This window comes from Simochromis diagramma, unplaced genomic scaffold, assembly GCF_900408965.1.
Source record: "Simochromis diagramma unplaced genomic scaffold, fSimDia1.1 OVJJ01000685.1, whole genome shotgun sequence".
Taxonomy (NCBI): Eukaryota; Metazoa; Chordata; class Actinopteri; order Cichliformes; family Cichlidae; genus Simochromis; species Simochromis diagramma.
In genome coordinates this window covers 11,168,707-11,181,853 of record NW_024387477.1, presented here as the reverse complement: position 1 = coordinate 11,181,853, position 13,147 = coordinate 11,168,707, and the positions used below count along the sequence as shown (strand labels likewise).

General features: G+C 42.0%; 1 protein-coding gene across 24 annotated transcripts in view; it reads right to left on the bottom strand.

The window, feature by feature from the left end:
• Window positions 1-13,147, bottom strand: part of LOC120724318 (protocadherin alpha-C2-like) — a 213,299-nt gene that overhangs the window by 68,353 nt on the left and 131,799 nt on the right. For 2 of the 24 annotated variants that reach the window (XM_040016451.1, XM_040016470.1), the window contains exon 1: window positions 2-3,266. The exons of 19 other annotated variants lie outside the window; for them this stretch is intronic. In XM_040016451.1, the coding sequence (XP_039872385.1) occupies window positions 2-2,377 (2,376 nt within the window). In that variant the 5' untranslated portion in view covers window positions 2,378-3,266. Of the gene's footprint in view, window position 1; window positions 3,267-3,332; window positions 6,400-6,420; window positions 9,630-10,148; window positions 13,101-13,147 lie in introns of those variants that run through there. 3 more of the 24 variants (XM_040016449.1, XM_040016448.1, XM_040016446.1) reach the window with 3 other exon arrangements.

The following is a 13,147-nucleotide window of genomic DNA, read 5'->3' as shown; positions in this document are numbered from 1 at the left end:
CCTTCTCTTTGTTAGGTAATGTCTGAGTCCTGGTAAAAGTGTCTCCTCCGTTAATACTGATCAGTTCTCCATCTACAGGTGGAAACGGGGCGGGGAAAACCACTACGTCACTCTTGAGTGTGTCTGAGCTGAAACACACGTCATACTGCTGAGTAGCTTTAGAGTAAGACCAGCTCCCGTCAGGGTGGGTGGTGATCATGGGGGCGCTGTACCTGCTGAAAGTGCCGTCTGTCCTGTGGCATCTGACTGCTATTAAAGTGATGAGGCTGAGCAGAAAGATGACGGACACCGACACAATGGCGATCAGCAGATACAGGTTCAAATCCGAGAAGCTGTCCTCCTTTACAGGCACATGTCTGAACTGAGTCTGGATTTCAGCCGTGCTTTCAACCACCACCACATCAATCGACACAGTAGCTGACAGGGAGGGTTCTCCATTATCAGAGACCAAGACCACCAAGGGATGAGTTTTGAGGTCATTGTCACTCATTCTCCTCTTAGTCCTGATCTCCCCGGTGCTGGTTCCGATCCTGAACAGGTTGTTTCCTTTGGGCTCAGACAGGTGATAAGAAAGCAGCGCATTGTATCCAGAGTCTGCGTCTACAGCCCTGATCTTTGCTACAAAGTATCCCGCTTCAGCAGAATAGGGGATGCTCTCACTGTTAACGGAGCCGTGCTGAGAATATGGCGCGAGAATCGTGGGACTGTTGTCATTTTCATCCAGGATTAAAACGTTGACAGTGACGTTGCTGCTGAGCGGAGGAACACCAGAGTCTGTGGCCTGAACTTTAAATTGGAACATTTTCAGCTCCTCGTAATTAAAAGACTGCAGGCTGATTATGTCTCCTGTCTCTGAGTTTATGTTTAAAACAGTTGAAATCGAAAATTCTTTCGGATAGTTCTCTATTAACGAATACGTTAATTTAGCATTTTCATTTGTGTCAGCGTCACATGCTGTCACTTTTGTGATTATGTCTCCCACTTTACTGTTCTCTTTCACGTAAATATTAATATAGCCATCTGGAAAACTTGGTGCATTATCATTAACATCAGAAATGTGCACAGTGATTACAGCACTGCTTGAAAGAGGCGGACTGCCTTCATCGGTAGCGATTATAGTTACACTGTATTGTGATAAAGTCTCCCTGTCAAGCTGACCGTCAACTACTATTGAGTAATAGTTTTTGTAATTTGACTTTAATTTAAATGGGATGGAATCTTTCAATTTACAAGTGGTGAGGCCATTTTGCCCCCCGTCTTTATCCGTTACAGTCACAAGTGCAACTACTGTTCCAATTTCAGCATTTTCCTTTACTGGGCTCATAAGTGAAGTTACTGAAATCTGTGGTGCATTGTCATTGACATCAACAATCTCTAACAGCACTTTAGAATAACCGCTACGAGGGGAAGCGCCTTGGTCGCTAGCGCGCACTCGTAATTCATATGCAGTGTTTTCCTCGTAATCCAGATTACCCTTCACAATGATTTCACCGCTCTCAGGAATAACAATGAACTTTTCAGGGGAATCTACATTTCCTCTTTTCAGTAAAGAATACCTGACGTCTGAGTTTGAACCCTCGTCCAAGTCTGTTGCATTTAATTTGAGTATTGTTGTACCTATAGGCACACTTTCACTGACGATTACTTTATGAAGCGGCTTACTAAATGAAGGCGTGTTATCGTTAACGTCTATGACATTCACAAAAATCTGCATGGTGCCAGATCTCACAGGCTTTCCCCCATCAACGGCTGTCAATGTTAGTTTAATAACGGATTGTTTCTCTCGATCTAAAGCTTTTTGCAGCACTAACTCAGCAGACAAATGGTCTCCTCCGCTACTGACATCTATGGAGAAATGCTCGTTTGGACTTAATTTGTAGGATTTCACTGAATTGCTGCCAGTGTCTGCATCCTGAGCTGCCGGGAGCGGATACCTCTCTCCCGTTGAAGACGATTCGGAGATATTAAACACATGGATTTGTTCAAGGAATGTCGGAGCGTTATCGTTGACGTCCACAATGCTGACTTCAACGCGATAAATATTCATGGGATGGTTTAACAGTCCCTCTATATTTAAAGAACACTTTGGTAAATTAGGACAAAGCTCTTCTCGGTCTATTCTTTCGCCAACGAACAAAGCTCCTGTCCGTAAATTAGCCTCAAAATATGCCTTACTGTAACCCGATACAATCCGAAATCCTCGTTCCTCCAGTTGTTGTGTATTAATGTTCAAATCCTTCGCGATATTCCCCACTACCGTGCCTTTGTCCACCTCCTCAGAAACGGAGTAGGAAATCTGAGCTACACAGTAGCCGGATAAACAAAGAGTAATGGCGAACAACATCCATTCCCCCTCTCTGTGGTGTCGGAGACTCATTCTGTTTTGTAGATATTATTCCAGGGAAATAAACGCACTTCATTCACTAATGCAGACAAATATCCGAAAGACTACCAAGCTCTCTACACGTAGATACCATCGTTCAAGACGAGGCGATTTACTAACCCGGACAGAAACGCAGAGGCTGTCTCATATTTCACCAACCATGAAGGTGGAGCTTTAACTCATAATTTACATCAGTGAGTTTGTGGTCTAGGGTGACATCTAGTGTTCCTTTTATCGACAACAGTTTAATATTTAGAGATTGTTTGTTTTCCCAAACACACCAGAAATGGATCACGAATATCAGATGTCATAAGATATTAACTTTTTGTGTTGCAGAAAACGTCGTGCACACTAAAAAAAGCCAGGTAAATTGGAACTACGCAATCAGGGAAGAGTTTTGTTAAGTAGAAAAGAGAAAATCTTCACATTCAGTTAAAACATTACAAGTTATATAACCAACGATTTTGCCTTTCCAGGTGAACATATTAGGTACTGTAAATTATATGGTACAAATTATGGACCAGCTGATCATTTATGGGCATGTAACTTCCAAATTTTATTTATACAAGTTTATGGTGTTGAGACTCACAGATAAGCTATTTTAGGACATGAAGCTAAACACGAAAGACTCGCAGACAAAGAGAAATCAGCACCGCGGAGAGCGCCTTTCCCATTATGCAGCTTCAGACCATATAATTACTAGTTATTTACTGTATTAGACCAGCACTTTTCATATAGTCGATTGATTAAGAAAATACTTCAGTGAGGGAAGTCATATTTGCAGCATTACACTAATAAAAACGTATGTAATCTACTCTTCTGTATGAATGTACGAATTTTGCATTAAACCATGTACACTGACATTACAGTATTATGCTATGTGCGGGTATCAAAATACAGACAGGGGTGGTATCCCTTTAACTGGAATTAGTGGTTGAAAGCATCTTACCTTCTCTTTGGTAGGTAAAGTCTGAGTCCTGGTAAAAGTGTCTCCTCCGTTAATACTGATCAGTTCTGCATCTACAGGTGGAAACGGGGCGGGGAAGACCACTACGTCACTCTTGAGCGTGTCTGAGCTGAAACACACGTCATACTGCTGAGTAGCTTTAGAGTAAGACCAGCTCCCGTCAGGGTGGGTGGTGATCATGGGGGCGCTGTACCCGCTGAAAGTGCCGTCTGTCCTGTGGCATCTGACTGCTATTAAAGTGATGAGGCTGAGCAAAAAGATGACGGACACCGACACAATGGCAATCAGCAGATACAGGTTCAAATCCGAGAAGCTGTCCTCCTTTACAGGCACATGTCTGAACTGAGTCTGGATTTCAGCCGTGCTTTCAACCACCACCACATCAATAGACACAGTAGCTGACAGGGAGGGTTCTCCGTTATCAGAGACCAAGACCACCAAGGGATGAGTTTTGAGGTCATTGTCACTCATTCTCCTCCTAGTCCTGATCTCCCCGGTGCTGGTTCCGATCCTGAACAAGTTGTTTCCTTTGGGCTCAGACATGTGATAAGAAAGCAGCGCATTGTATCCAGAGTCTGCGTCTACAGCCCTGATCTTTGCCACAAAGTATCCCGCTTCAGCAGAATAGGGGATGCTCTCACTGTTAACGGAGCCATGCTCAGAGTAAGGAGCGAGAATTGTTGGATTATTATCATTTTCATCCAGGATTAAAATGTTAACAGTGACGTTGCTGCTGAGCGGAGGAACACCAGAGTCTGTGGCCTGAACTTTAAACTGAAAACTTTTTAACTCCTCATAGTTAAAAGACTGCAGACTGATTATGTCTCCAGTCTCTGCGTTAATGTTTACCATTGTAGACACCGGCACTGATTTACTGTTACTCTCTAAAAATGAATATCTCACCTGACTATTCCGGTCAGTGTCCGCATCATGTGCAGTTACCCTTTTAATAATCTCCCCAACTTTACTGTTTTCTTTGACGTAGACATTAACAACCGATTCTGAGAAATTAGGCGAATTGTCGTTTATATCAGAAACGCGAATAGTAATCACAGTTGTGTTCATTAAGGGCGGACTCCCTTCATCGGTCGCTGAAACTGTAACGTTGTATTGGGAGGTAATTTCTCTGTCAAGGGCCCCGTCAACGACTAAAGAATAATAGTTTTTGTAGTTGGTTTCTAGTTTAAAGGGAACATCATTTTTTATTTTACATTTAATTTCACCATTCTTACCTCCATCGCGGTCGAGTACAGATACAAGTGCTATCGCAGTACCTACACCTGTGTCCTCCTTTACGCTGCTGAGGAGTGACGTCACTGTTATCGCCGGAGCGTTGTCATTTACGTCTATTACCTCAACCAGCACCTTACAGTGAGCAGACATCGGTGGCTGGGCGTTATCGTTAGCTTCTGCGCGGATCTCAAACGCTGTATATTCCTCATAATCAACATTAGCTTTGACTGTGATCACCCCCATTACAGGATCAATGTGAAAAATCTCTAATATACGATCCTGCCCTTTACTTCTCAAAGAATACATTATCTCACCGTTTGTTCCCTGATCTGCGTCTGTTGCATTTAGTGTAATCACATTTGTCCCGATTGGTGTATTCTCGAATAAACGAGTTTTGTACAAAGGGGTACTAAACACTGGTGGGTTATCGTTTATATCTAAAACATGTATAATAACTAGTGACGTGCCAGATCTGGATGGAGTCCCTCCATCTGCAGCAATCACTGTGAGATTTATCACAGGCTGCTTCTCTCTGTCCAGCGTTTTCTGTAAGACTAGTTCGGCATAGACGCTTTCTCCGCCTTTGATGGTAGCGAGAGAAAAATATTCATTCGGCGTCAGTTTAAAAGCGTTAACCATATTCTTCCCCACATCTGCATCAATAGCCTCAGACAAAGCGAATTTCATCCCAGGCAGAGTATTCTCTGCTATGTCTATAATCTGAGACCTTTCCGTGAATAACGGGTCGTTGTCGTTGACATCTAGAATATTTATTTCTACCCGATAGAGCTTTAAAGGATTGTTTATCACAGCTTCTACATTGACTGTGCATTTTAGGGTCTTCGCACAGAGCTCCTCTCTGTCTACTCTCTCATTAACATAGAGAGCACCGGTTTTTAGATTTACCTCGAAATATTTTCTTTTCGAGCCGCTGACAATCTGAAACATGCGAGATTCCAATTCCTGAAGGCTGAGATTTAAATCCTTAGCGATATTTCCCACAGAAGTCCCCACATCCACTTCCTCAAACACGGAATATGAGAGCTGCACAGATTGCGCTTCCCGACAACACTCCAGCAGCACAAGCACCAGATATGAAACAATAGACATCCTCATTGGTACATGCATAAATCCACAATGTAATTGAAACGCAGATCCCAACAAGGTCACCTTTTCACAATTTCTATAGTTACTATAAATACACTTTCAGATATGCGCTAAATTATAGTGTACACCTACATGTACAAAATAATATATACACCCTCGGTCCTTTCGCACCGTCCTTGCCGTTTTTGTCAAAAAGCCCGGAGAGCCACATCCTCTTGTACAACTGGGAGGAGCACGAAACTACGACACAGAAATCTCAGTGTCACAGTCTGCGGCGCCACCACGTGGACATCTGCCACAACTGTCACAATATCTCTTTCATAAATAGTCAACGGATGTTTGTGAGCGATTCTTAGTATTTCACCTTCTTTTTTACTGTTGGTAAAATGCATCTGAAATGTTACTAAATTAATTTAATACTATATGTAAATTAAATTCACAAGTTGATTGATTTCGTCTGATAATGAACAGAAGAAAAAACACATATACACACCACCGAATCCACACTGTGTATGTATAAAACGAAAATAAAACAGAAAATATAAAATGTTCTCCAAATTGTACTTAATATACTGGTTAATTTCTGTAATGAAATAACACAACTGGAAATGTTAAATACCGCTTTAACAGGTTCAGCCTGGGTCCTTGTAAGTGTCTCCGTGGAGTACAGGTGCAATTTTTTTATGCTACGGTTGACCTAAAAGGTTCAGAAAAGAAAGTTTACCCTTACCTTCTCTTTGTTAGGTAAAGTCTGAGTCTTGGTAAAAGTGTCACCTCCGTTAATACTGATCAGTTCTGCATCTACAGGCGGAAACGGGGCGGGGAAGACCACCACGTCACTCTTGAGCGTGTCTGAGCTGAAACACACGTCATACTGCTGAGTAGCTTTAGAGTAAGACCAGCTCCCGTCAGGGTGGGTGGTGATCATGGGGGCGCTGTACCTGCTGAAAGTGCCGTCTGTCCTGTGGCATCTGACTGCTATTAAAGTGATGAGGCTGAGCAGAAAGATGACGGACACCGACACAATGGCAACCAGCAGATACAGGTTCAAATCTGAGAAGCTGTCCTCCTTTACAGGCACATGTCTGAACTGAGTCTGGATTTCAGCCGTGCTTTCAACCACCACCACATCAATCGACACAGTAGCTGACAGGGAGGGTTCTCCGTTATCAGAGACCAAGACCACCAAGGGGTGAGTTTTGAGGTCATTGTCACTCATTCTCCTCCTAGTCCTGATCTCCCCGGTGCTGGTTCCGATCCTGAACAAGTTGTTTCCTTTGGGCTCAGACAGGTGATAAGAAAGCAGCGCATTGTATCCAGAGTCTGCGTCTACAGCCCTGATCTTTGCCACAAAGTATCCCGCTTCAGCAGAATAGGGGATATTCTCACTGTTAACGGAGCCATGCTCAGAGTAAGGAGCGAGAATTGTTGGAGTATTATCATTTTCATCCAGGATTAAAATGTTGACAGTGACGTTGCTTGTAAGTGGAGGAACACCAGAGTCTGTGGCCTGAACTTTAAAGTGGAAAGTTTTTAACTCCTCGTAGTTAAACGAGTGCAGGCTGACTATATCTCCTGTCTCTGAATTAACAGTTACCATTGAAGCCATTTGCGTGGTCTTGGAAGAGCTGCTAATTAAATGATACATTGATTTTGCGTTTTCATTTAAATCCAGATCTGTCGTTGTCAGTTTATGAATAGTAGTTCCAATCGGACTATTTTCTTTCACATACAGAGTAATTGGAGAGTTCGGGAATTTAGGAGGGTTGTCATTTACATCAGAAACGTGAATAGTGATAACAGTTGTGCTGGACAGAGAGGGCGTCCCTTCATCTGTAGCTACAATATATATATCATATCGGGAAACAGTCTCTCTGTCAAGAAGCCCGTCCACTAGCAAAGAATAATAGTTTTTATAGTTGGATTTTAATTTAAATGGCACAGAACCTGTTATCTTACAGTTTGTGAGGCCATTTTTACCCCCGTCTTGATCAGTGATAGTCACCATAGCAACAGCTGTGCCTATTTCGGCGTCCTCTTTCACTGAACTCATGATTGAAGACACTGAGATTTCTGGAGCATTGTCATTAACGTCAATGACTTCAACTAAAACTTTGCCATGTGCACTGCGAGGAGGAGTTCCTCTGTCTCGGGCTTGAACGCGGATCTCAAATGCTTGGTTTTCCTCATAATCAATATTTCCTCGCACAGTAATTTCCCCAGTATTATTATTCAGGGAAAATTTGTCATCGGGGTTTAAACGTCCTCTTTCTGTAAATGTGTAGACAACCTGACCATTAATACCATCATCTAAATCACTCGCAGTGAGTGTTAGTAACGGTGTGCCAATATTTGCATTTTCAATTACTTGGACTTTGTAGAGAGATTTACTGAACACGGGTGAATTATCGTTCACATCCAGAACATTAACTTGTATTTGCAAAGTCCCCGTTTTGGGAGATTTTCCTCCGTCTATCGCAGTCAGAGTGAGCTCAATAACAGCTTGTTTTTCTCGATCTAAGGCTTTCTGCAGCACCAACTCAGCAGACACACTCTGGTCGCCAGTACTCTGTATATCTAAAGAGAAATAATCATTCGCGTTCAATTTATAAGTCTTCACTGAGTTAGCGCCAACATCTGGGTCATGCGCTATCGGCAATGGATGCCTTTCTCCGACATATGAGGACTCATACATATCAATTGTAGATATATCTTCTTGAAAAGACGGGGCATTGTCATTAATATCATTGATTACAACTTCAATTCGATGAAGACTGCGAGGGTTACTCAATATGGCCTCGATATTTAAAGAGCACTTTACCGTATTAGGACATAGCTCCTCCCGATCAATTCTCTCGCTAACGAAAAGTACTCCAGATTCAAGATTGATATCAAAATACGGGGGTTTATACCCAGATGTAATCTGAAGACCCGCTGACTGAAGCTGCTGCACACTAAGATTTAAATCCTTCGCTAGATTTCCCACCGCAGCGCCTTTGTCCACCTCCTCAAAAATGGAATAGGATATCTGAGCCACGGACCATTCACAGAGACAAAGAAGGCTGAAAAACAGACTCCAAATATTATCCCATTGTCTTCGAGCAGCCATCGCTGTTCATACAAAAGTATGGAATCCTGATTTATACTTCCTGGAAAGAAACGCCAAATATGAAAAATATCCCTTCATGTATCCACTCTCGCCAAGGATCCTCACTCATTGGGGCCTTGATCGTCTGTGCGTTTCTTTCACAAAGCAATGCCAGATGGTGACGTTTCATCTTTTCGTCATTAAATGGGGAGGAGTTTCTAAACGCCAACGACTATATTTTTTTGCATTGTCTCTAGCGGCATCTTGTGGCATTTCTGTATTCGGTTACATGGCCCGAAATATAAGATGTTTTTTTTTTTAATATAAGGTATAACAGAATTAAAATCCATGCAGAATAATCCACAAATTACGTTTTTTTTGGATGACATATACAGTTTAACAAATTCGTTTGCATTATTAATGATCTTTTTTTTTTTAAATTATTATTCATCTTTATTTTTGTACACCGCCCAATATTCAGCACAACGGACAGCACCAGACTATAACGAGACAAACCAGAAGAAAGCTGCTGCCAGCACCATGGACAGCGGTTCAGTGCACTTTCAATGCATGCGGTTCAACTGCTAAACATAATTAGTACCCGATTTACCAAAATACAGCTATTAAACTATATGCCACTAATCTCTATGTGGCCGTAAACCAATAAAAATCTTAGGATGCCCTTTAAAAGTTGTAAACGTTCTTAAGAACAATTTACCGACTTACTCTGACACGTTTATTATATTTATACGGTGGCCCTGAGAGGCCAAACGGACTGCAACTTAAGAAAACAGGAAAAAAGACAACGGAAATAGGAAAAAAGAAAACAGAAATAGGAAAAACGAAAACACAAATAGGAAAAAACGGATTTTCAAAAGCACAAGGGAAGTGTTTCTGGGGAGAAAATAACCCGACGGACCAGTTGCAGGAACCAAAATATGCTAAGAATTGCGCTGGGAGACACTTAAAAGAAGTGGAGGATCTATCGGTTTTGTGAGGAAAGAAAAGATAAGAGGTAAGTGTGTTAGCCTAAAAATCCATCATCAGTATTATAGGAATCATGATAAAACACACCTAGCTTGTTTTGGGTTCCTCCAACTGGTCCGTCGGGTTCTTGTCTCCCCAGAAACACTTCCCTTGTGCTTTTGGAAATCTGTTTTTGTCTGTTTCTGTTGTCATTTTTCCTATTTCCGTTGTGTTTGTGTGCTTTTGCAGTGTTTTTCTTTTTGCTGGTGTTTTCTTAAATTGCAGTCCGTTTGGCCTCTCAGGGCCACCGTATATTTAACACATATTTAACAGATCTATTAATTCATTATCCGACATTCAGTGATATACAAAAATCTTATTTATTCAGAGCAGCATTTCCTTACCTTCTCTTTGTTAGGTAAAGTCTGAGTCCTGGTAAAAGTGTCTCCTCCATTAATACTGATCAGTTCTGCATCTACAGGTGGAAAAGGGCCTGGGAAAACCACCACGTCACTCTTGAGTGTGTCTGAGCTGAAACACACGTCATACTGCTGAGTAGCTTTAGAGTAAGACCAGCTCCCGTCAGGGTGGGTGGTGATCATGGGGGCACTGTACCTGCTGAAAGTGCCATCTGTCCTATGGCATCTGACTGCTATTAAAGTGATGAGGCTGAGCAGAAAGATGACGGACACCGACACAATGGCAACCAGCAGGTACAGGTTCAAATCCGAGAAGCTGTCCTCCTTTACAGGCACATGTCTGAACTGAGTCTGGATTTCAGCCGTGCTTTCAACCACCACCACATCAATCGACACAGTAGCTGACAGGGAGGGTTCTCCATTATCAGAAACCAAGACCACCAAGGGATGAGTTTTAAGGTCATTGTCACTCATTCTCCTCCTAGTCCTGATCTCCCCGGTGCTGGTTCCGATCCTGAACAGGTTGTTTCCTTTGGGCTCAGACAGGTGATAAGAAAGCAGCGCATTGTATCCAGAGTCTGCGTCTACAGCCCTGATCTTTGCCACAAAGTATCCCGCTTCAGCAGAATAGGGGATGCTCTCACTGTTAACAGAGCCATGCTCAGAGTAAGGAGCAAGAACTGTTGGATTATTATCATTTTCATCCAGAATTAAAACGTTGACAGTGACATTGCTGCTGAGTGGAGGAACACCAGAGTCTGTGGCCTGAACTTTAAATTGAAACATTTTCAACTCCTCGTAGTTAAAAGACTGCAGGCTGATTATGTCTCCAGTTTCTGAGTTAATGTTTACCATTGTGGGGAGAGGAAGTGATTTACTATTACTATCTAATAGTGAATAGCTCACCTGACCGTTGTTGCTGATGTCAATATCGACTGCAGTCACCCTTTTTATAACTGTTCCTACCTTGCTGTTTTCTTTCACAAAAACACTTATTAAAGACTGTGAAAAACGTGGCGCGTTGTCGTTAATATCAGAAAGGTAAACAGTGATAACACTAGTGTTAGAAAGTGGAGGGCTCCCTTCATCCGTAGCTGAAATTTTGACATTGTACTGAGGGGTCTCCTCTCTGTCTAGATGTCCGTCAACAACTAAAGAGTAATAATTTTTGTAATTTGTCTCCAGTTTGAACGGAACTTTATTTAAGATTACACATTCAACTTCACCGTTTTTACCACTATCTGTATCTAGAACTGAAACAAGTGCAATAGCAGTGCCTATTTCAGCGTCCTCATTCACTGCATTGAGAAGTGACGTCACTTTGATTTCAGGAGCGTTGTCATTTAAGTCTATTACCTCAACCAGCACCTTACTATGGGCTGCCATGGGAGGCTGGCCTTTGTCTCTAGCTTCTGCTCGGATCTCGAAAGCTTTTCTTTCTTCATAGTCGATTTTGGCTTTGACTGAAATAACCCCTGTCTCAGGGTCAATTTGGAAAATATCCAAAATATGATCCTGATCCTTACTTCGTAAGGAGTACACTATTTCACCATTTGTTCCTTCATCAGCGTCAGTCGCATTTAAGGTGAAGATCGTAGTGCCAATCGGGCTATTTTCGAGTGTTTTAATTCTGTAAAGAGTGCTACTGAACACTGGTGCGTTATCATTACTGTCTAACACACGTACTTCAATTTCTGATGTCCCCGTGTTTGGTGGAGACCCTCCGTCTATTGCAGTTAACAAAAGTTGTATACTTGCTTGTTTCTCACGATCCAGGGCTTTCTGCAGCACTAACTCTGGAGATATACTCTTTCCTCTTTTATGTGTGGCAAGACTGAAATATTCATTAGTACTCAGCTTATATGCACTAACACTGTTTTTACCCACGTCAGCGTCGCTTGCCTCCGATAACGCAAATCTAAACCCAGGCAGTGTGTTCTCTGCAATTTCCAGTGTTTGAGATTTCGTGTTAAATGATGGAGAGTGGTCGTTCACATCTCTAATTTCTATCTCCATGCGGTAAAGCTTTAACGGATTGTTTATCACAGCCTCTACGGTAACCGTGCATTTGGGCTCATCTGTACAAACCTCCTCTCGATCTATCCTCTCACTGACATACAGAAATCCGGTCTTTAGATTTATCTCAAAGTATTTCTTTTTAGATGCAACAATCTGAAACAAACGGGAGGCCAACTCCTGTACGTTAAGGTTTAGATCCTTGGCGATATTTCCGACATTAGTCCCCGGATTCACCTCCTCTGAGACGGAATAGGAGAGCTGTGCAGCCGCCGCTTCCCAATAATAAGCCAAGAGCACAATCAAAAGAAATGTGACAATAGCTCTTCTTCTCGTCGTTAAATGCATACTTCCGCCGGAATACAGCAAATAATATATCCACAAATCCGTTCCCAGTGTTAGATGGTAGGATATGACAAAAATCAAGGCGACTGTGATATTTTTAAAGAGAAATGCTCCATTATGCCGCTCCTTCCCTTCCCTCGTCTCTTTGTGATGAAAACCACAGCTATTCCGCTTTTACCCTGGGAGGAGCGTCCACCTTTCTGTGCCACGGTCTACAGCGTCGCTACGTGGTAATATGAAGAAACTACACACATTGGTAAGAACTAAATTATTCCTGTTCACTCAGACACGCCCACAATCACACAATTCCAAAATACTGTGAGTTATTTAAAAGATTTTTATACGTGCGTTAATAAAATAACACTTTATTTGAAGTTACGCCATCACCGACACTGGCATCATAGTATTTATTGTCGCATTTCTTTGTTGACTCATCCAAACAATATATATTAAGTAAGGTCACTATTCTCATTCAGGTGAAACACCGCAAGTTTTACATTTCAAATCACCAAGCAGTATTGCAGGTGCAAAAGTTTGCATTCCATTTTCAAAGTAAGACAGATAATAAGGTTTCAAATCTCAAATTATTAATTGTATTCATCTGAAATGACAAAGCAAGAAAT